Genomic DNA, 24,589 nt, shown 5'->3' with positions numbered 1-24,589 from the left:
TAGATGTCCAGTGTGAGTCCAGCCTGGGCTACACTGAGAGATCTGGACTACATAGGGGGTGAGGGACAAAACATGTTTTGCCTTCTACTTATTTCTGTCTCTCCAAAATATATACACCCCGATGGGCTTAAAAATCTAGTAGAAGAAAAGAATAAAACATGGGAGAAATCATCAGGGAATGAGCTGTAGCAATGACTTTATTTTTATAAACACTTACTCTTCTTACAGAGGATGTGAGTTTGGTTCCCAGCACCCACATGTCAGTCCACAACATCTATAACTCCAATTCCAAAGGATTCAACCTCATCTTCTGGCCTCTGCACTGTACATATCTTGAACACTTACATTCAGGCAAAATACCTGCGTACATAAAATAAAATTCTTTTTGAAATAATTCATAATAAAAATCGATATACCTCCCAACTTTATTTTGAAATTTCACTGTAGGGTACCAGGGCATTTACTTTGTGTTCCAATTATGCTATGATAATCTTAATTTTAAATTTTCTTAGTAGCTATGTGGATACTCTTGTAGTCTACAAAAATATCAGAAAGAAATCTGTTCTTTTTAATTATTCATTATAAATGGCTTCATATGAAATGTTGGGTAACTTTAAAGATTAGCAACCATATTATTAACCTTACTGAGAAAAAAAATCAGCCATTGATCTTTTAGAACAACCACCAAAAGTCTTTATTATTTTTGTGTGTTTAGATTTTATATTTGGGGCTTGGGTTTGGGAGTTCTATGCTTTTTGAGACAAAGTATTTGTGCATATCCTAGGTCAGCCTTGAATCCATGATCCTCCCGCCTTAGCCTCCCCAATGTTTGGATTGCAAGCATGCAACACCATGCTTGGTCAAAATTCAAGTAGCATGTGTGTGTGACCTACATATAGAAACCATATGGCATATTTTATGCAAAAACAGTATGCCAGCCAAAATTTTAATTTGGAATATTCTTCTATACACAAACCTTGAGAAAGACTCAGGGTACAGAGCTCTTCAAGGTTAGAAATCAGGAGTTAACATACAACTCCAAATGTTGAATTTTGATTAGCTAAGTAGGTCACGCCTTTAGAAATTCTATTTTACTTGGATAGATGCTTTGAGAAATATATTCTCTTGGATTGAACAATAAGAAATTTGTGTTCAACCTGAAAAGGTAAAGATGCTCTCAGAGTTGTGCAGTGCCGGGGGTAATATAAAATAGCTTGTAAATGATTTATATGACATGCTTGAATGTCATTGACACTCACTTTACTATACTAAAAGCCAACCCTCCCTCCTTGTTCATCCTTTAAAGGACTTTTTAAAACTTCAGACTGACTAGAGTATCTCCTTATTCTAGTCAAATGCCAAGAGAAGCCAGCAGGAAAACCATACAAAATACATGTTATTAAACTAAAGCAAACTACATATATGCATTGCAGGAACTTTAGATATGTCATAGATTAAGTCGGTGACATCATTTTCCCTGCTGTGCTAAGATCTAAAAAATCCTCCTATCCAGTCCTTATACAATAGACACACTGTGGGCAGCTATTGTCTTGATATCACAACTCACATAGCATAGGACCTTTTAATCAGTGCTACTCTGAGGGCTTATAAGGATTTTTTCATGAAGATTTCGCTATAAGCAAACAAACAAACATACAAGCTAGAGTATTTTACTTCTTAGGACATCAGTCAAATACTGTTACTTTTAAACACAAGGGATCATCAATGCAGGTAAGTCATCTGCAGAGAACATAGGATAGGATGGAATTTAAAACTGACACCAGAGGAAAACAACAGCATCAAGAGAAACAGCAGTAACAGATGCAGTAATTGTGTCATACAGGAAGTGCATGCATAGAACACATTTTGTACTTACTGAAATTGAAGTCTCTCATTCTCTGTCCTTGAGAACTTGTTCTCTTTTCCTTCTTTTGGTATAATTTCACTTCAGACAAGTATGTCAATCATAATGCAAAGTGAAGAGGTGCATGGGCAAAGGGTTTGCTGATCACGACAGCCTGGGAGGTAAAATGCAGAAAGATCTGTAAGTTAGCCAGAGACTTCGAGAAGAGGAGGGTTGGACATTTCTGATTATTCCAACCCAGAAACCAATCATATGCCTTTCCTTTAACTAGGCAGGCTTTGCTTTGTTGTTCTGTGACTTTTGATCTAAAGATTCTATGTGTACATGGTAGATACTCTAAAGTACCTTGGTGACCCATAGGAAAAACAGCGTGTGCACTGTGCTCCATTGCACTTCGGGAGACAATAGTCTGTGTTAATTTGCACATGCTATAGTAGGAGCTACATAATGCATTACTGTTACTCAAGTTCCTTTGGCTACTGAATTTGAGTCTCAAAAGCAAGAGAATTGTACTTTGCATTAGTCTTGTGACATAATAGAACACCCAAGTACCAGAAAACGCATTTATGTGAGTTGGGGATGCTAAGTTGATTTTTTTTTTTTCTTTTCAATAGCAGCAAGTGGTGAATCAGCTCAGGCGCCCAGTGCATTTAAACAGGCGAAGGATAAAGTCACTGTGAGTAAAACAAGTTCACTCTTCCCTTTCACTCAACTTTCGAGTGAAAACTTTCTCTTTCATTCAATGTCTTACAAAGTTTAGGTGTTATGTAGGCAATTGTATTTATTTTTAAATGTCAATTTTTAAGCTGTTTGTAAATGATGGATGATGGCAGTTGGGGAGGTCACTGCTGGATTTTCTATGTTTCCAAGATAACATACAGAAAACTACACAATGAGTTGCCAAAAATGGGGAGGAAAAATTCACTTAGATTTTTTTATAGATTTTTATATTTTAACTTTTATAATTAACTTACTATTTTACATTTTCATTATAAGTCTAAATGAAACTATGTAGATGAGGGGGAAGTAATATTAACTATAATTCATTTCACTAAAGATGGCTACAATTACCACTTTGATGGCCATTGATTTTTAATTTAATAGTAAGCATTCTTAATGGCCATTTTAATGACAAAGTGACATTCTACAGGGTTATAGTGATATTTGGATCTCTAATGTGTATTTCTCATTTAAAAAAAACTATTATTTCATCATGTCTGAATCCTAAATAATTTTAACCATGTCATCTCTTATTCCTGTTTAGTAATGAAAAAGAAAATGCTGTGCATTTATTTTTAATTTAATAGTAATGATTATTAATAAATATTTTAATGACATCATGACATTCTACTATGTTTTAAAAAGACAAAACCAACATGAAGTATTTTTGCTCTTTTTATGAAAGAATTCTTTTTAAGAAAAGCAATTAAGATCTGCTAATGAAATTCTAAATTTACAATGAACAATTTAAATGATTTCAGTAAGTAGCTTGTGAGACAATTTTGGTAGCCTTACAACCCTTTTTAAATCATAATTCTTAGCTTATCAAATATGATAACTATACTTCCATTTTGCTATTCATATGGGCAGTGTTTTATTTCCAATATTGACCACTCTTTTGTTAACCATCTCAATCTGAGGTTCTTTATTTGATAAGGAGAAATAATTCAGTGTTTATATGAATATTTGCAAATTAGACAGATTTGTTAATAAATAGTAATGAAGCTTTTGGTCATATTAGTGATTTATGAAGAAAGGTTTTGTAAATTCATTCTGTCTACATTCTTGCTTAAAAACTAAAAATTACAATTCATTTTTGATAATGTCTCTTCAGGATAAAAGCTCAGAACAACTCAGAAACAATATTGTAGTTGGTGGTATATCAAAACAGAATTTGCCAGAAAAAATGACCAGAGCACTGTTTCATAATTAAAATGAACCTAATGACTCTGTTTTCCCTAATCAGGACGGAATAACCAAGAGCCCAGAAAAACGTTCTTCCCTCCCAAGACCTTCCTCCATCCTCCCTCCTCGCAGGGGTGTATCGGGAGACAGGGAGGAGAACTCCTTCTCTCTCAACAGCTCCATCTCTTCAGCACGACGGACCACCAGTAGGCCTTCCTACTTTGTTTCCCTTTAATCCCTTAAGTGAAGCTTACTTAAGTTTGTAGTGTTTAAATAAAATGAGCCTGTATTGAAAGATACTATCTTTATAGATAAAAATTAGAAAATCTACATAGTAGATTGTTCAAAATAATGCTTTGTGTCAAAGCATTGATGGAAGAAATGGCAATAGTCTGTCTTCATATCCACTGAGTTCCAGACAGTCATTTTTCAGAAGGATGTTTCTCTCTTGATTCAAACTTAAAAATGTTTTTGAAAAGAAATTAATAGAGAAAATTACTCATTGAGTTGCTTTATACACCTCTACACCCTTAACACTTACTAGAATAATACATCTTAAAATCTAAATGTAAAACCTAAACCCCAAGTCTAGGGAAATAGTTTAGTAGAGGAAGTGCTTCTACAAAATCACAAGCACCAGAACTGGGCTCTCTAGCCCTAGTATAAAACTGGCCACAGTTCTGGACCTCTGTAACCCCAACCCTGAGCAGGCAGGAGAGTCCCTGAACTCAGTGGCCAGAAAACTTAGCCAACCTGTGAGCCCCACGTTCAGTCAGAGACCATGATTGGACTTGTAGGTGAAGAGCAATAAAGACAATGTCACCCTCAAGCTTCTATACACACGACATAGTCACACACATACACACAGAGGGAAAGTGACAACTCTACTTAATTTCTTTTTTTTTAAAAGTGTTATGCCAAATGACCTTTAATATAATGTGTCCTGCATACTATCTTTGATCCCTTTTTTTTACAGGCCCATAACTGACTGATCCACAATTATAGCAATCTGTGTGGTCTGTGTGATGTGGAGTTATATTACCCTGCAGATGGCATTGCTGCTGAGGCTGTCTCACAAATCCTGTATCAGATTGTTATCCTTTTGTCACTCAATGAAAACAGCTGCCATGTTTAGCACATATTGGACACAAGACCTTTAAGGCATCTTTTCTACTTGATTGAGTTAACAATTTTGGTGGTCATTTGTTACCAGCTTCAATGCAGAGACAGAAAAACTAACCTAACAGACCGAATAATAATAACACATTGAATACTGCACAACTAATACCTGGTTAGATTTGGTCTTCAGTCCATTGATGATTTCACAGTTCTTCTTAACACCTTAACCTTGATTTGGAGGAAACTGAATGCTCTATAAATGTTTTATAAAACCCCATGGAAAACCAGATCTCTGTAATCTAGCAGCTACTATATAATGATGGAAATGGCCACTACTGTCATAGTGTAGCTGATTTTCTTTCAGCATTTTCTTTCAGAGATTTAATAGTAATCTCCTTATTGAGACAAACTATTATACCTGATGCTCTCAATGGTTTGTCTACAGTGAAAACGTTATTGTTGTTGCAGCACTTGTACTTAGCATTGTTTAATTTGGAGAAATATTTGCATCCTTTGAAGTTTTTGCTAGGAAGGCTTTGACACCTCAAAACTCTTTTGCTGAAGCAAAAGTAAATTGTTGTAATGAATTAGCAGAAAGGACATTTAAGAATCAGTAATTCCCACAGAAGCAACTTTCCCCTTACATATTTCACCAGAACCCATAAGAGGGTAAGAAAGGCAAAAGCATCAAGTGCTCCCCAGTGGAATGTCTTCAAGTATGCCTATATGTGTTGCTATGGAAACAATGGCACTTTCTAAATAAACCCACCTCTTTGAGCCTCCCCGTTCTGCCCTTTAAGAGATTTTTAATGTTCTGATCCAGTGCTGTTATTGATATTCTAGTTTTAATTTGTTTTATAGTCTGTTGCCTTGTGTCAGGTGATAGTGAGCATAACTGACATGTTGACATCTACAAATATTGGGTCTATTTTAGGATCCACACAGCAATAACAAAAATATACATGGATGGGCACGCATTTTGCTCTCTTCTGTTTGCCTGCCATCTCCTTAGCTACATGCAGCAATGTCCTGGCATTTATACAAGCTTTGAGAAGAATTTGAGGGAAAAAAATAGCATGCAGGCATCACATGAACTCTGAGAGAATGGAGCATATGTAGTTCTAGATGCAGTAGAGATTGGGAGCTTGGTTCACTTAACTCAAAGTACAAGAAAACCCCTTGTTAAATGTGTTTGGAACTTTCTGAGCTCTCAATATAAACTGAGAATTCACACTGAAGGCCCACAAGAAAGAACTATAGGAAGTAAATTCACAGCATGTATTTACTGTGTCATGTGTACATGTAACTCTTAGAATGGATGTACTTGCAGGGAGAAATGCATGATCCATGTGTCATTCATGAGTTTTCCCACAACCAGGGATCTATATAACACAATAAATGTATGCTGTTTCTAACTACAGGTCGTTCATATACCTCAATAGACATACAAACAGAAGAATAGTTTCCACCAATTCCCAATAAGAACTATGAGACCAAATAGGAAAAAGATACAAGTTTTAAATGTGTATGTTAACATATATCCAAAAATATCACTGGTTTATGAACCTAAAGAAAGGAAGGGAGGTTCTCACCAATTTCAGCATTATTGTAGTCTTTCCCAAAGAGTTCTGAATGTATTTAAATTAAGTACTGTATAAGCTGTATGAGTACTAACTTTGCATGGGAAGAAGACGACCTTGAGAACTTTCTAATGCTCTGATATATTTTTCCTTTCCTCGTGTGTGTGTGTGTGTGTGTGTGTGTGTGTGTGTGTGTGTGTCTGTCTATCTGTCTTACCTGTTTATTACCGTAGGGTCAGAGCCAATTCGCAGAGCAGGAAAAAGTGGCACCTCAACACCTACTACCCCTGGATCTACTGCAATCACTCCTGGCACTCCCCCAAGCTACTCTTCACGTACCCCTGGCACCCCTGGAACCCCAAGCTATCCCAGGACACCAGGAACCCCCAAATCTGGCATCTTGGTGCCCAGTGAGAAGAAAGTCGCCATCATTCGCACACCTCCTAAGTCCCCAGCTACTCCTAAGCAGCTTCGGCTGATTAACCAACCACTGCCTGACCTGAAGAATGTCAAATCTAAGATCGGATCAACCGACAACATCAAATACCAGCCTAAGGGTGGTCAGGTAAGAGCTCCGTGAACACGGACTTGATATCAGATGATCAGTCCCACTCACGGTTAAGTTGCTTCTTGTGCATTATAATCTGATAGTCTTGTGCACAAAAGACAGAGATGTTATAGGGTGCTGGGTCACCATTCATTGCTGAGTCTGGATCTTGCCTGGAGAATCAAGCTTGGCAGATACACTGGAAATCATTTGATACGTCATATCCTTCTGGTCATTATTAGTTACTGGTGGGCTTAACCATATATGCAAGGAACCTTTAATTGATTTCTGGAACGGGTCTCTGTAGTTGTGTAGATTTGGATATAGTAAAGTTAGCTTTGTGATCCTGGGAGAAAAATGAAGCAAATACTGTTTAATAGTCTCATCGAATATTAATATTTGATGGGATGGTTCAACTTCATAGGCTTTTTAAATTATTCTTGAAATAAAGAACTAATGGCAATGTGTACCTTTTGAACAAATCATAATGCTCATTGGATCCCGAATTCCTCTGAATCTCGGTGCCTTTTCTCTCACACATCTACTTGTCTCTTTTAATTTCTGCCTCTGACTCCTGATAGCCTTCCTTCTTGCCAATAAAATTCTATCTTAGGAGGTTTTAGAGAAAGCTCTTGCTGAAGTGTGAAGTCTTTGAGCATTCCTGCCTACCATCGATACCAGAATTTCTTGGGTGCTTCATCCTTACCATCAACTTTCATTGGTTTCCACATTGTAATTCTATTCTAGGAAGCCCACGGGCTTAGGAAAAGACAACAGATGAGCCATGGGGTAGGGGGCGCTATGAGACCCTGTAGGAACAACTGTAATAGTGTGGTTACAAACAGATACACTTTCCCAGGAAGATGCTGTGAAAATAATGAGGTGGAAGAAAGCTTTACAGCCAGCCACAACTATAACTGAAATTCTAACAGACTTAATCTGTGATTTTTAAAAAATCATTTCATTATTCTTAAATTCATCAGTTTTCCCCATTTAATAGAAGCAAACCTTTGGGATCATTTAGTAATTGTATGTAAATAATTTAAAAGAGTAACTTAAGTAAAATTGGTTTAACTTATCACTAACCTTAAGGAAAATTCTTTGCTATGGCTTTTAAAAGAAAGATGTCTAAAACGTATTAACCTGTTTTGAGACAAGGTTTTGCTGCAAAGCCCAGTTGGCATTCTTTACCTAATGCCCCTGCCTCAGCTCGCACCATTCTGAAGCAACAGTAGTCATAAAAATCCTCATGTCCTCAGATGGTCCTTCACTAAATGTGGCTTTTTTGTGTCCCAGAGAATCTTGATTTTTTTAAATCAATTATCTATCTCTTGATTCACAAAAGAATGTTACTCATTTCTCTAACATATAGAAACTAAAGAAATCTGATAAATGTAAAAAGGCATTGATACCATTTCATAGCAATTGTTTAGTATATGATTTTCTTTGAGAGTTCCTAAACATTACCCAAACCTTCTTATTGTGATTTTAGCCATTAATTTGCAAGACTTTTTAAGATTAAATTGATACAAAATAATGAGGACATCCATTTTTTTCTCTTTTTGTTTGTGTCTCTAGGCTCACTTCAGGTTGACCTTCACAAAAGTTGGTAATTCATAAAGTTGGTTTAAAAATGTCTTATTCCTTTAGTATGAGATAAAGCATCCCCAGAGGTTATGCTTAAAGGCTAATTAAGATATATTAACCAAAATTACATCAAGAACTAAAATAGCTTCAAAATCATGGTGTTGTTTTTAAAAATATCTTCTTTCTCTAGGCCAGTTTTAGCTTGATACAAAGTCACCCTACCTCAGCCCCAGACAACTCAGAAAAAAATCCACAATAGAGTACCAGCTCAGTGACTTTTGTTGCAGAGCAGGGAGTTCTTTATTCACCAAGATGAAAGGCAGAGAGAAAATATTTGCTACCTAATTTGTAGTGGATGGAATACATTAATTATATTTATAAATTGTACTATCTTTGTAGAAAATATTTACATCTCAACATTGTAACATTTTCCTCCCCCAAATCCCTTAGAGTATATCTCCTCAAATACTAGAGGAGAAGAAAGCTTTCTTTTGGTATGGAAGTTCATTGGAGAGTTTGACTAGACACTTCTGTTATTCCTTTACAGAATGAGTGGGAAATATTTTGTTAGGATGTCATAGGACATTATCAGGCTGATTTTGTTAAATACCTATATTATACTATTGAACATCTGCAAATGCACACCACTGGGACAAACCTAAGCCACGGGAATGCTGAGTTCAGTTGCAAATGTATTGTCTTTGAATTTTTGAGTCAGCAGCCACCACCAACCCAGAACCATCAAAGAACAGAGCGGGCCTGTGTCTTGTGCAGAAACTAGCTTTATAATAGTGGCATGCGGGAATTTATACGCACATTATTTGTTGCAATTGGAACATTAGTTGCTTTCTGTATTTGTAGCTTTTGTACCTGAGTTTCTTATCTTTTATGTTAAGCTCTAGTTTCTGTCACCAGAGAAGATCCACACAGTTCACTGAGGCAAGCCTGGTGGAATAGACACATTAGTAGAATATATAATGAGCTTTGTAGAAAGTAATGTAGTTTGTCCTCACAGCTCAAACTTGGGCTCCTTCTACCTGAGAGGGGAACAAATCGTTAATTTGCTGAAGAGAGTGATTTTGACTCTTTAACTCAAGCTACACTACAACTATCTTATTAAATATTTTAAATTGAAACTATCTGGGGTAAGCTTTTTTATCTCAATTTAATCTAAATTTTAAGTTAATATTTGCCCTTTTTAATTGGATATTTTATTTATTTACATTTCAAGTGTGATCCCCTTTCCAGGTTTCCTCTTTGCAAGCCCCCATCCCATCCTACCTTTTCCTGCTTCTATGAGGGTGCTCCCCCACCCACTCCTACCTCCCTGCCCTGGCATTTTCCTACACTGAGGCTTCGAGCCTTCCCAGGGCCAAGAGCCTCTCCTCCCATTGATGCCTGACAAGGCCATCCTCTGCTACATATGTGGCTGGAGCCCTGGGTTCCTCCATGTGTACTCTTTGGTTGGTGGTTTAGTCCCTGGGAGCTTTGGGGGGTCTGGTTGGTTGATATTGTTGTTCTTCCTATGGGGTTGCAAACCCCTTCAGCTTTAAGAATTAGATCAACAAACATAAGCTTAAGAAAATTTAGGCAATTTATTTGGATGCTACTGTTTTACCTTTTCTGTAAATTGGGTTCTATAGAAGGGCTTTGATTTATATGGAATAGACCTGTATGTGTTGAGACATTTCTCCTTTTTCTCCATTAACTGTACCAAGATCAGTTTTAAAACACACACTCTTCAGGGTGTGGTATCAAACACAATGTCATTCCAGCACTAGAGGAAGCAGTGGCAGGAGGATTATAGGTTCAAGGACAGCCTGGGCTACACAGTGGTACCCTGTAAACAAAAACAGCACAAGTTCCGTGGCCCTGGAATAGTTGCATTTACCAGTCAACAGAACCTCTTTCCACAGACTGTTCATTATTAGAGGATTAGAGAAAGCAAAGCTGTGGCTGGGGCTGTGGATTTGATTGATTGCTTTATGAATTTGTATTCATTTCCTCAGTTTGTCATTCTCAGATTAGCTGATCCAAAGGTAGTCTAATCTCCACAGAAGAGTAAAGTCAAGACAGTAGATAAGACTCATTCACATAGGAAGAATCCAACAGTAAGACAATAGACTGTAAGACAGTAATTTCCCTATGGCAGAAGTACAAAAGGGAACAAGGCATAGTGTCTGCATCTAGTCAGATTGGACAGGTTTGGGGTTGACTCAGCTTTATATTACAAATTGGGTAGTCATTGAAGAGATCTACCATGAAAAAAGACCAGTTAACTTTTTCACTGGAAAATGAGTGACTCTGGGGGAAAAAAATCAACAGAAATAGGCTTTTATATTATAGAATTTTTAGATCCTAGAACATTCAAAATTATTGAATTGACAAAGCCATCTTTTTGGATTGAGTCATTTATGTTGGAAATCATAAAATCATCAAATAATTAAATGTTAGCATCAAAAAGACCTATGCAGCCAAACTTGGATTTCCTTTCCTACAGTAAGTGACTAGGAATCGATATTTGGTGTCTAATGATAGTAGTGAGTCCCTTGACACTTTAATACTTAACTCGAAATTTATGAAATACAGTTAGAAATACCTTTTATCCCCTTCAAAGACTAATAAAATAGCTCATGTAAATTCTATTTTATTTCCAGAATTATTTAAAATGCTATTACTAGGAACAAGTCAATATAATTTTCCTTCTGAAAATAATTTATGTTTGAGGTTTTAGATGCAATGGTCTCCACAGTTTTAACAGCAACTTCTTCCACAGCTTATGTAAAACTCTTAGAATGTGGTACATTTAATGATATCTGTAAATCCTGTGATAAACCTACAGTTTTTATATTGAAAGTTTTGTTATGCCCTAGAGAACAACCTAGCCATCATGTCTTCTGAATTTAAATGTTGACAGGAGTCCATTGCCTTGGGCTCCTGCTGAGAGCTGCCAATGATATTTTTCTGCAAGGGACAAGCTATCCTGTCCATGCTAGAGAGGCACTGTGATTCAAACCTTGCCCAGCTAAAAATAGGATTCTATGCCCTTTTAAGAAATTCAAGATTCTTTTCTGCATACACTTAAAGGCTTTTTAATGCTCTCAAAAAGACTGTAGATTTAAACTAAATAAACATGAGTATTATTTAGATTTTTGGATAGAAAAACTGGACCTTAAAGATATAGAAATGTGATTTTTTTTAATCTATGCAGGAGAAGTATCCAAAAGAAGCAAGCAAACAAACAAGAACAGCAATGACCATAGCAAAACTAAATCCTTTCTATATTTATTCTGTTTGCCCTTCAAAGCATGCCAGATCAAAAGACATATGAAAGAAATTATAAGAGATATGACTATTTCAGTATGTTACAATAGAGTAATGTCTTTCCAGGTCCTGCTTTTAGTAGTTTTTAGGATGAGTGCTTAACTTCCTGAATAAAGAAAATAAAACCTTGGCCTCAAGTCTTGAGGCTGCAGTAAAGCCAAGATGATGTCAGGATGACCTAACATATGTCAGCTCTGGTTTTCTTACCTTGGCAACGGGAAAGAATGCTTCCACATAGCCACTGCTGGCTAAGGGTGGCTCAGGAACATTTGCAAGAAGGTGGCTTTCAGAAGCCACAGACACAGTGAAAGCAGACCCAAGGGTTCTTTGTTGATCTCCCTAGGGAACCAGGAATTCTTTCATGAATGAGAATCCTGAGTTGGAACTGTCAGGCAGACCAAGTACACTAACAGAGGGCTCAGGAAATGGTTAGGAAATGAGTGACACTGTAGAGCTGAGAGGAGCACTGGCATACCCTCTGAGACCCTGGGCTAACCTACACTGTGCTGCACCACTGAGTAAGCCAGAGCCCCTGTGTTGCCAATCTCTCCATCACAGATAACCCAAGCATTATTCTTTTCATTCTTCCCAATTTTAGTTATATCAATAGAACTGGGATACATAAAGCTGCAGAGCACTTGACCTTTGAGGGTCCAGGGAAATAGGGACTCATACATGATGACATGGATACAGTTGAGTTGCAGTGTAGACTCTTCTACATGACCGTGAATGAAAGAGAGTTGAGAGCCTCTATAGTACCCACCCACCCCCAGAATTCTAGTTCTCTCTGCCCCAGTATCTGGAAAGCAAAATGTTACCTCCAATTCCTTTTAGGTTAGGATTTTAAACAAGAAGATCGATTTTAGCAAAGTTCAGTCAAGATGTGGTTCCAAGGATAACATCAAACATTCTGCTGGGGGCGGAAATGTAAGTAGAAGCTTCCCTGAGAAGCTGCCGTGATTGTGTGGAGCCCCCTGCACAGCCAGTACCCTCTTTCCTTCCTCGAATTCTTCCGTGACACACTGCTTTCTCTGTATGTGTCAGCTAGGGGAGTGGCTTGCTTTCTTGGTGATGGGTGTCCCATCCTTTTCTGTCAGATCAGTTGGGAAGGGAAAGCATGCTAGATGTGCCACAGCAAACCCTCTTTGCCTGCTAACTGTTTCCTGGCCTTTCCAGTCACCAGAGTATTTCTGTCTCTATTCCTCTGAGACAGTGAACCAGGCTCACGCTGCTCTAACTGCATTTAAATTACTCTTGAGGCAAAGACTGATATATTGGATGTGCTCAGTGTACGTAATGCCAACCCTCCACGGTTCATTATTCATGAAAGCTAGGATATCTTTTCAAATAATGCAAAATTGGCAAAGCAGGGCTCATCTATAATTCAAAGTGAAAAGACTAGTTCCAGCATACATTCTATCCTGATAGAATTTTTCCTGTGTCTTTCATTTAGTGTAAATAATAGCTTATGAAAAGAAATGGATACTGAATTCATGCTTGTTACATGTTGGTTGATGCAGAGTTTAAGTAGTCAGTTCAACTCAAAGAAAGCATTGTTCCTCATAAAAATAAAGATAATTTCAACAGGTGGATCATGCTGATTCTATTTTTCTGCCATCTAAACATTAGGCTCCAATCATCTGTGATTTAAGTAATGGACGGGGTGTCAGAGCCTAAATCTTTAGGAGTCTAAGAAATCCCTGTCTTCTCGCTTTTCAGCTGGGAAGAAATGGTTTTAAGCACTAAAAAGAAAATATTAGTCCCTTCTATAAAGAGCAGTTACCCAGTAAGCAAAGTAGACAGAGAAAAGTAGACTGTGCCGTGGTAATCCCACAATAGTGTTGGCTGGGCTCCTTCGTGGATGTGTCTCTGCTTTGGGATCAGTATCCACACTGACTTGGTTGCTCTTCTGAGTATGACCAGACATAGCGTCATGTGCTCTTCCACAGAAGCAGCTCTGCTCCAGTTTATTCCCTTGAGAGTAGCAGAGATGTACCGTGGATGCCCTACACGGCAAATGCCTCTAGTTCCGACACAGCACTAAGAATTAGTTCAGATACCGTAAGCTCTTACACCGAGGTGAAGGGGAAGCTTTAGACCTGTAAAACAGTGGTTTAAACTTTCCTTAAGAGAGGCATCATTTGTTTTACTGTGCATATCCGTGAGGAATCCTTACATTCTTAAATTTTTACATTCTTCTGATGGTGATGGACAGTGGGCCACCACAATGGGCAATGGAAAACTCTGCTTTGAATACAGACAGACAAGATATTTTAATGAAACATAAAAGCAAGGAAAATAGTATCATTTTCTAACTGTGTGCAAGAAAAATTCCACTTAGCCAAGAGAACAGTTTAGGAAATCTCACTTAGAGATCTCTTCTGTCTTCATACTGGTCTTGTTACTGTGAGCAGTGTTAGTCACTTCTATATAAGAGTCGCTTTACAAATAATAACCCATCCTCCTCTGTCTTCTTTGCTATGAAAAAATTTAACATGGTGAGGCTTTTTTTTCTCAAAGGATGCTTGCCTTATTAATACAAATATTCCCATGCTCTTACAACGTTATCTATTTTCTACTACTAAAACTTCTATTCCAGAGTTTTCACCTATTCGGCTTCTTTTTTCAAGTTTGAAATAAACAGAACGGATGTGTGTGTGTGTGTGTGTGTGTGTGTGTGTGTGTGTGTGTGTGTGTGTGTTTCTGAATATGGTGCCACATATAACAAATATGGGTACATGTCCAGAATTATGTATAAGCTTGGGGGAAGGGGTGGAGCTTCCGTGTCTAAGCCATATTAAGCTTATTTTCTGTGATTCACACAGGTACAAATTGTTACTAAGAAGATAGACTTAAGTCATGTGACATCCAAATGTGGCTCTCTAAAGAACATCCGTCACAGACCAGGTAAAAAAATAACACGTTTATAATAATTTAAAAGTATTAGTTGAAGTAGACAATTTTTGATATTTTTGTGAAAATTTTGACTGAAAAAAATGTTTTGAACTCTTGATACTCCATGCTTTTAATAATAGAAGCTTAAGTTAAACAGTCAAGACATCTCACTTTGGGATCAATGAACCTGGAAGAGGCCATGTGTATAGAACAGGCACAAACATCGGGGCTCCTTCAAAAAATATAGACTAAAATATTCATCAAGTCTTACAGATAAGAACAGTGACCAAAGACAGAATTTCTAAAAATTTTTATAAAGTTGTGTTGTCTTCATTATGTAAAATGGAATTGAGTATCAGAGCGGAGGAAAGCCCTTTTTCTGATTCATTTCTCCAACTCTTTTTCAAGTAAATACACACTGAAAATCTTCAGCAGGATGCAATATGTCCCAACTTACTTGGCATTAGACCCTCTTGTCTTAGGGTATCTCATAGGATAGTGCTTTGAAGTAGAAATTAAATTTCCAGTTGCCATTGTCAGTTCCTTCTTTCAAGAGTATGAATATGACATGAATCATTGCCGCTCTGAGTATCACAAATACTTTATTTGTGCTAAATTCCACCTCTGGGCATACATAATAATGGATAGCTCTCAGATGTCTTATGTTCTTGAGAAAAATTTGACACTACACAATTTATAATATACCATTAGATTACAGGAAGGCAATATAATTGGCTTTATTTTAAATAATATAATCATATGTTTAGTATCTTATCATGTAAACCAAATGTAGATTAATAGATTAATCACCATGTCAAACACTGTAAAAATGAGGTCTAACAATAATTGGGTTGAGACTCTGGGAGAGGAAATTATTAGAACTATTTGGATTGGCTGCAAAATAGGTAGAACAAGTCTCAGAATAGACAACTACATTAGAAGTACTTAGGAATAAGTCTTCACTGTGCCAAAGGGTGTGACAAACCAAGGTGACTGAATCTTTGTATATAAGATCTGCTTTGCTGGATACAGAACTGCTCCAACATATCTGTCTTCCTTGTCCAACAGCAGCAGAGGCATGTCTTTTCATTCAGATCTTCAAAGTCCCCAGTCCATAGCTGGCCTACCACTGCATGATTGACTTGTACTGTTGTGTTTATAGAATAGCTAAGGTTCCTTGCCACATTGCCATTTTTCTTGCAGAATATAAAAGAAAACACTGGTTTCTTTGATTGTGGACAGATGGAATTAGTCAAATTCACCTGGAGATTGGATGCTCAGAAAACATCATAGAGATAAGGAAATATTCTGTGTATGAATTGCTGGACATAAAAGACCATTGTCACAGACTCCCACTTATTTCTAAATCTGGACCCTCTATTATAACTAAATAGGATGACTAAATTTATAAAGGAAGTGTCAGCCTGGTGATCCTTGACAATAGCAATCTTTTCACAAAGTTGCCATGGGAATGCTCAGTGTCTACCCTGAAAGCAAAGAAAATAGTTCAACACCTAACGACACAAATCAAAATGCCTACACATTGCTTTAAAGCCTGATGGAGATAACAGTTTTTCATAATTACTGCTCATTATGGCTGCCAAAGAATTATAATACAGAGGCATATATCTCTAAATTCAAAAGGGCTAAATGTTACATAAGACTGTCTAGGGGAAAAACAACAGAACTGGCCTACGCAAGCTCCCTTTGCTGGGTATAGTTTGTGTCTGGATCAGATTATTTCTCTTTCCTTTTAAGAAAAACTTCAACAACATTTTAACTGAACTATGTTGATACAACATATAGTCAAAAAAAAAAAAGAAAGAAAGAAAGAAATCTTAAGAGAGTAGTTTCTACCAAAGGCTACCAAAAGTGCAAAAATAAGTAATTAATATCTCTAGTTGAAAGTTCAAACATTCTCCAGCTCCTAACTAAGACAATTGCACTTATATGAATCACTATGAATGAAACAAATCCCATCACAACCAATCAGTAAGAACCACAGGCTGGTCAAAAATATGGGAGAAGCTATCCTCCACGAAATGTCACAAGCTTAAGAGACATGAGATTATAACTTCATGAAACTTCTTTCTTTACACTTATCTGTCAGAGCAGATATCCTGATCAGGAAAGTTTCCCCAATGGCAGCCTTCTCCATTGTACTTGGGATGTGCTGACGCTTGCAATTTCCCCAAGTGTGGGAAACTCAGCTGAGGAATATGTGGTAGTAAGAAACTGACCCATGCTGGGCGGTGGTGGCGCACTCCTGTAATCCCAGCACTCTGGAAGGAAGAGGCAGGCGGTTTTCTGAGTTTGAGGCCAGCCTGGTATACAGAGTGAGTTCCAGGACAGCCAAGGCTATACAAAGAAAGCCTGTCTCGAAAAAACCAAATCCAAAAAACCAAAAGAGGAGAGAGAGAGAGAGAGAGAGAGAGAGAGAGAGAGAGAGAGAGAGAGAGAGAGAGAGAAGAAAAACTGACCTGTAAAAATTTACAGAGATACATAATCATCAAGAATTCCAAACTGAAATTGTTTTTATAGATCCTTTTAAACAGTTTTTATAGGCATTGGGGATTGAACCCAGCACCTTGTGTGTGCTAGGCAGGTTCTCTACCACTGTGCCAGGCCCACAACCCCTTTTAAGCATTTTTTAAAAGCAAAACCCCATGGAACTATAAGATTAAAGGATCAACAAGCAATTCCTCCAGACCAATGTATGTGGTTGAACTCAAGCACCCTACAAAAGTCAAACGTATCTCTTAGATGCCAGATATATTAAAAAGATCCTAGTCTACCTTTCTAAGATATCAGAAAATACTCAGCCATGGTCAAAACCAGACTGAGAGATGTTGGATAACTTAGTCATACTACTACTAACTAGTACTAGAACTAGTAGTGTAGAAGAAACTCCTGTGTTTGAAAGTCTGAGAGAGGTACACAAGGATGGAGAAAAAGAACTCTTTTAAAGGGTTGTTGTGCCATCAGAACTATCAGCATATTATCACACTTGAGATTGTTTGTATTATAGGAAATGGCATGATCAAAATCCTGTCTCGATGTTATCTGAACAGTGGTAGTGTCAAGTTAGCCTCTGTACAAGAACCTGTTCAAAAGCATAGCCTAGTATTCTATATTAAAGGAGAGGCTGTAAGACTAGCTATGAAGCATTCAACTCATTTCATCAGCAAAGTTGTTGTTGTTGGAAATTTATAAGTAAAAGAAGTATTCTTGCTCATTATTTTTGGAGGAGTAGTTCCAAGATTCCATGGAGATACTCTGATCCTTAGATCTCTTACATAAAGTGCTGTATATTCTCCCTTCTATATAGTTTAAATCACCTCATTATTATTTATAGCATCTAACACTATCTAAATGCCATGTAAATCTTGATTACATAACATTCAGGAAATAATGATAAGGGAAATGTTCTGCAGACATTCAATGCAGATGCTATTTGTTTTCACACATTTTCAAGCCCAAGACTGTAGAATCTGCAGATGTGGAACAGTAACTGGTTATTGTCTGTTACACACTGTCCCACTTTGCTTTGTTGCTAGGATGAATTCCATAGCTAAAGGCAACTCAGGGGAGCCACGGGTTCATGTCGGCTTGCACTTTTAGGCCACAGTCCATCATGGGGGAAAGAAGGACAAGGACCTAAGCAGAAACTGAAACAGAAGCTCTGAGAAATGCTGCTTGCTGGGTTGCTCTCAGTCTGGCCTCCTGACTCATATTCATGTAGTCTTCTCATAGCCCAGGCCCCCTTGCCCAGGGCTTGTGCCACCCACAGTTGGCTGGACCCTCCCACACTGATCAGTAAACAAGGCAGTCTCTAACAGACTGGTCTGATCTGGACAAGCTGTCAATTAAGATTCCCTCAGATGACTCTGGGTGTGTCAACTTAGCAGCTGAAGCTATGTAGGACATGCACCATCACAGCTTAATAATCTTTTTTAGATAAGTGACTTGTTTCCATGAAGATCAGTAAAGAACAGGTTTCTAAGACAGATATGGATTTGAAAAAAGGTAATGCATAATACATGAAGTAATGTGTATAACAGTGTAGGAAAGATGCCATTCATTGTCTTAGATCATAAGGCAAAATGAAGTGGGTTGAAAATTCTAACAGATTCCCGCCATGTCTGGTTAGGACAGGAGAATATGCCTTCTCTAGCAATCTATATGGCTTATCCTTGTGTGAGTGTAGTTTTTATAAATATAAGATTCCCTTTTAGCAAAGCATTTAAAAAAGGCTTTCTCCTCCTGAAGGTGGTGGACGTGTGAAAATTGAGAGTGTAAAACTGGATTTCAAGGAAAAGGCCCAAGCTAAAGTTGGCTCACTTGACAATGCTCACCACGTACCTGGAGGCGGTAATGTGAAGGTGAGATAAGGCTGGGAGCCAGTCATGTGTTTGTGAAAGCAGATTTCTTATGTCATATTCTTTTAAAATTATTTTTAAGGTTATCATATACATTATATAACACATTATTACATCATTCCTCTTCCCCTTTCCTCTCTCTGAAACCTTACTCTTTCAAATTCATGGCCATGTTTTTAATCAGTATATATATATATATATATGTGTGTGTGTGTGTGTGTGTGTGTGTGTGTGTGTGTGTGTGTGTAAATATATGTTCTTAACTAGGAAAACCCTACAATTACTTCTTTAGTAGCCCAGCATAATTCCTAACTGCATTCTGAAATATCTTGATCAAAATGGAGCTCTGGTTAAAGGACTTCTCAAACAGGAAGGAGGGATGCTAAACTGAATCTACCTCATATTCTTGTGAACTGGTGGGAAAGAGCTAGTGACTGGGGAAGATGCTTGAGCTAACGAAAACTAATGTTTCTCTTAAACAGATTGATAGCCAAAAGTTGAACTTCAGAGAGCATGCAAAGGCCCGCGTTGACCATGGGGCTGAGATCATCACCCAGTCCCCAAGCAGGTCGAGTGTGGCATCACCCCGACGCCTCAGCAATGTCTCCTCTTCTGGAAGCATCAACCTGCTCGAATCCCCTCAGCTTGCCACTTTGGCTGAGGATGTCACTGCAGCGCTTGCTAAGCAGGGCTTGTGAATACTTGTCATTTAGCACTGGAGTAACACGTAGGCATGAGCTCTTGGCAGGAGTGGGCTCTGAGCAGGTGTCATATTCATTCTTTACAAACCATAGATAAATAATCTCATCCCCCAACTGTAGTAATTGTTACAATTTTATATAAAAAAATGAATAGTATATGCAGAAAATGACCTGAATTCCATCCGCAACAAGAACACATGGCTTTACATGGATACAATTGGACAATTATTTTCGCTCTGCTCTGTTTTGCATGGAGTATTATTATTATTATTTTTAAAATTGCATTTTTACCTTTCATGTGCCTGAAGGCTATCCAATACATTCTGAAAGGCCTTGTTAAAAATCCAAGCTGCTCATTTCCCTATTCTGTTTATGGTTGAAAAGATTAAAAACTACCCATTGTCACTTACTACAGGTTCAATGACATCAAGGAGTCTGATTGCAGGAAGGAAAGAGCATGTAAGAAACACATTTTTTTAAAGTGTTATTTTGTATAAATGGGAAGAAAGATGCAACTAAGTTATTGACGCTTGGGACCTGGATGATTTTATCAGAGTATGCCATTCCAATCAATTATTTAACTAAAAGTTAGATTTAAAGCATTTGAGCATTGGTTGAAGAAGTGGTATCAAAGTGCATCTCTTAGGATTGATGCACTTTCGTTAGAATGGGCTTGTGTCTGATTAGAATGTCAGTTGATTGGCTAGATTTGTGTCCACACAATCAGTTTCACACCCCCATTCCATCTGTTTGATACAGTATTATAGATATAAATATATATATATTTCTCTGTGGCCATTTGTGATACTTCCTCATATACTTGAATATGATACTTCTTTATTCACAGTATCTGTGTCTCCTGCACCCTTTGGTGTTGCAATTTTAGGTATGTGAAAGTAGATGTTAGCAGGGTTCTCTCCCTATTTAAAAATACATTTTAAAAAGACAACGAGTTTTAGCATGAAGTTGCTTTCTGTAACAACTCAAAGCTGTAACCCTGTTTTAGTGCCAGAATCAAGTCTTTCCTGTGATGCTAGAACATTTTACTTTCCTTTGCTTCCACCAACATGGAGTTTGTGGAGTGGGTCCAGGGGTTTACAGATGTTGGTTTAATGATTATGGATTTATCTCATGTTTAATCACTGAAAAGTTTGGGTTTAATCCCTCTAATTATTCGTGACACCAATCTCTTACTATTCATTACCTCTTTCTTCTATTTCCTTTTTCTATTTGCTAAAGTTGAAAGTAGGAAAAATAATTTTGAATATCTTTTCTTGTTCTCCAAATATTATCTGTTCATTAAATTCTGTAATAGAACATATTAGGCTTAATTACCCCAAAAAACTCTTGATCAAAAATGAGAAGTACAACATATTAAGAAGCTATATATGTAAAACTTTTGAGACACAGATATCTAAACCCATCTCTCCAGGATTCTTCATGAGCATGGAACATGGTATTACTTATTTATGAGTAAATACTGTTTTTTCTTGTTTTATATACAATCTAGACATCACAATTCAGTTAATTTCATTTGCAAATCATACTTAGTGAATAAGTAATAGTCAATTGCCCCCAAATAAGACAACACATAATCATACCGAGTGGACTTTTTTCTTAATATTTAATTTGTTCTTTTTCTTGCTTGGGATTGGTTCTTCAGATGGAATCTGAAGCGTTAATGTGAAAAGTTGTCTAGGTGTTTTATGTGTCTGAAATAAACCAAGTCTTGTATATAAAGGAGAAGGTAAACCTGAACAAGACAGAGAGGTGCAGGCAAAAGGCAGAGAGGCTAAGACAGAAGGCAAAAGGATGCAAAAGCAGAGAGAAACGGGGCAGTTTAGTGACCCATTGAGTATTATGGCCAATGTGACAGAAAGTTTAGCATAAAACCAAGACAGTCTTCATGGCTAATATGTAGACATACACACACACACACACACACACACAAACACACACACACACACACCATGTCTTTGTAAATTGATCATTTTTTATATAACTTCAAAACTACTGAATAATGGTTGTTTTCAGTCTGGACAACTCAGTCCTTAGCTTCTCTTGAAATGCACAAGAAAGGGAAGAGGGAATGACTGTGTGTGGAGAAGTACAGTCTTTTCTTACAGGTTTTGATAGACAAGGATTAAAGTTGCCTAGGAAAAAAGTTAACAGATGATCCATGTGGTTTTAAACTATGCAAGAAATAATTTCAACCCAGTTTATTATAAAAATTAAGGCTAAGTAAATGTTTTCTATGTGTTAAAATTCAGTCTCTTATGATATGTGCTCAAAATAAAATTATGTAAGCCCCAATGTTAATCGATCTAGCACTAAAATAATCATTTTTTCTATAGATCTAAAACTAAAATAATCATTTTTTCTAATGTCAAAACAATTATAATGGATGTAAGTCCTTGTTCTATGTGAAAATGTGACTCTATGAAGTTAACACAAGAAGGACCTGAATTTTTGTAGCCAACAGAGAAATGCACAGACTAAAATCATTTCCTTATGGGAACTTGGGATGGATGCCACCTTACCTACTCTCTTAAGATAATGACTCAAATTAAGCTTTTTGGACACCACTTTTGTGGGGATACACATACGCTGATCTAGAAATGAAAGGCGCGCAACTCCATTTCTAGATCCACTAATGCCAGTTTCTCTCTGGCTTCGGCCTTTGAGAACCTGTTTAAGAATACGTAAGTATCCAGAGCTCTCAAGAGTTCGAAGGCCAACCTTTTCAGTGAACTCACACACTCTGGGTCTCCTGCAACTGACAATTGGGTACCTTGCAACAATGCAGGAAGGATCCGAGTTTATGATGAGTTTCGAAGGCCATGTTCACTTAGGAACTGACTCTCTCTGGATCTGCCTGCTGCATTCCAGCAGGATGACTGGCTGAAATCCCGCCCATAGGAAAGACACCTGTGCAATTCCAGTTCAGTTTGGCTGAAGGTAGCTGAAGGAAGAGGACCAGTAAACGGAAGAATAGACTACAGCTGTACTTCTCCACACACAATCACACAGATGTCAGGTAGAAGAGAGATCAGAAGCCAAATGTAGCATTATGTCAGTAGTAGTTAAGAAATGGTATAAATGTGAATGATTTTGACTTAGCTGAATTTATACTTTTCCTCTCATATTTCATGCCACAGGAAAGAAAAGAAATGATTTGTGGTAGAAGTAGCAAAGTAAAAGTAGATTAATCATTTGGAAAGGCAAATTTCAGGCATTTCTTCGAGATTGGTGTGTGTCCTAAAATTAATACTGATGTTTGTGTTTTTGCACCTAGAAGTTTTAGCCCAGATATGTAGATTGAGACCAAGTCCCTCTGTAGGAAAAGATTATTTTTTAAAACCAGTAAGAAATTTTTAAAAAAAGCCAATCATGAAAGTCCACTTCAACTTTAGCAAAAAGGGGGAAAAATCAACAAAAAGTATACTCTGTATGCTGGGATCCCAAGGTTCCAACACACCATCTGTGGGGGGTGGGGTTCTTTCTTCTGATAATTCTAGAGCCTGTTACCATAGAAAGGTATTTCTTCAGTGGCTGGTTGTAGTTAGTTCATGTTTTTCAATCAATTTGCAAATGTATTTGTTGCTGTATAGTGATTGTTTTGCAAAATAAAATTGCTTGTCACCTAACTACAAATTTCAGATTTTTTAAAAACATTGTTTCTTCATCTCTGGAGGGGAAAATAAGTGTGTGTGTGTGTGTGTGTGTGTGTGTGTGTGTGTGCATGTGCGTGCATGTGTATGTGTGTGTGTGTGTGATGTTAAAAGGCCACAATGACCTCTCAGTTTTTTATTATGTATTTGTTCCCTATAGAAGACAATTCTATATTACCCAATCTACTTGATAAACAAATGTTTTCTTTCCTTTTGTTTTTAGTGTTAGGCATCCATTCCAGGACAGTGCACATACATACTAGAGAAATATTCTACCACTGAGCTAGATCTCCTGTGGATAGGCAGTTTTCTATTCTAAAAGAATAGCATGAATGAGACCCAGGTTTTGTACAAAGTCTTACAAAATTAGCATGTGAAAAATGGGTTGACCAAAAAAAATCCAAAAAACAAAAAACAAACAAACAAAAAAAACAAAATAAAGACTGATTTTCCCACCTCAAACCCAACTCCTCCCATTGTCTCCCTTTCAATGGCACTCAAGGGTGTTCCTGAGTAAACTGTGTCTCATTATAATACTGAAACACACACGCCTGGATGGTGATTTAAGATAAGACACTAGATATACGAACTTATATGTAGAACCACACATACCAAGACTGAGCATGAACAGAAAAGCCCGGGTTATGCAAATGAGACAAAATTCCTGTGCTAAGGTAATTTCTAGTCCACCTTGGGCTGCTTAGCTGGCTCATAGCTCTCGGCTGCCGGCTCCCGGCTCCCGGCTCCGGCTCCCGTATGTTTCCTACTTTGGAAGCTCATCCATAATAATTTTTTTCATCATGCTTGTCACTGTCTATTTTTTGTTCCAGGACATAAGAACCTAGAACTGATGGTGCCCACTGATCCCCAGGAGCAGCTGACATCATTAGCAGGATGCTCTCTCTTCCCAGTACTGGAAACTTGAAATGGCTTAAGCACAGGTTCAATTTCTTGATTCAGTTCACTACTTAGACAAGGCATCTGCCTACTGTGTTCACTTTTCCTGGAGGACCCAAG

General features: G+C 37.5%; 1 protein-coding gene across 1 annotated transcript in view; it reads left to right on the top strand.

The window, feature by feature from the left end:
- Positions 1–23,501, top strand: part of Map2 (microtubule associated protein 2) — a 268,392-nt gene extending 244,891 nt beyond the window's left edge. The window contains exons 12-17 of the mRNA XM_052193488.1: positions 2,479–2,540; positions 3,831–3,975; positions 6,702–7,033; positions 14,752–14,833; positions 19,091–19,203; positions 19,683–23,501. Of these exons, the coding sequence (XP_052049448.1) occupies positions 2,479–2,540; positions 3,831–3,975; positions 6,702–7,033; positions 14,752–14,833; positions 19,091–19,203; positions 19,683–19,898 (950 nt within the window). The 3' untranslated portion in view covers positions 19,899–23,501. The remainder of the gene's footprint in view (positions 1–2,478; positions 2,541–3,830; positions 3,976–6,701; positions 7,034–14,751; positions 14,834–19,090; positions 19,204–19,682) is intronic.
- Positions 23,502–24,589: the final 1,088 nt, after the last annotated feature.

Source organism: Apodemus sylvaticus, chromosome 9, assembly GCF_947179515.1.
Source record: "Apodemus sylvaticus chromosome 9, mApoSyl1.1, whole genome shotgun sequence".
In the NCBI taxonomy this organism is placed as follows: Eukaryota; Metazoa; Chordata; class Mammalia; order Rodentia; family Muridae; genus Apodemus; species Apodemus sylvaticus.
The sequence above is the reverse complement of the archived record's forward strand: the minus strand, read 5'-3'. Positions and strand labels throughout refer to the sequence as shown.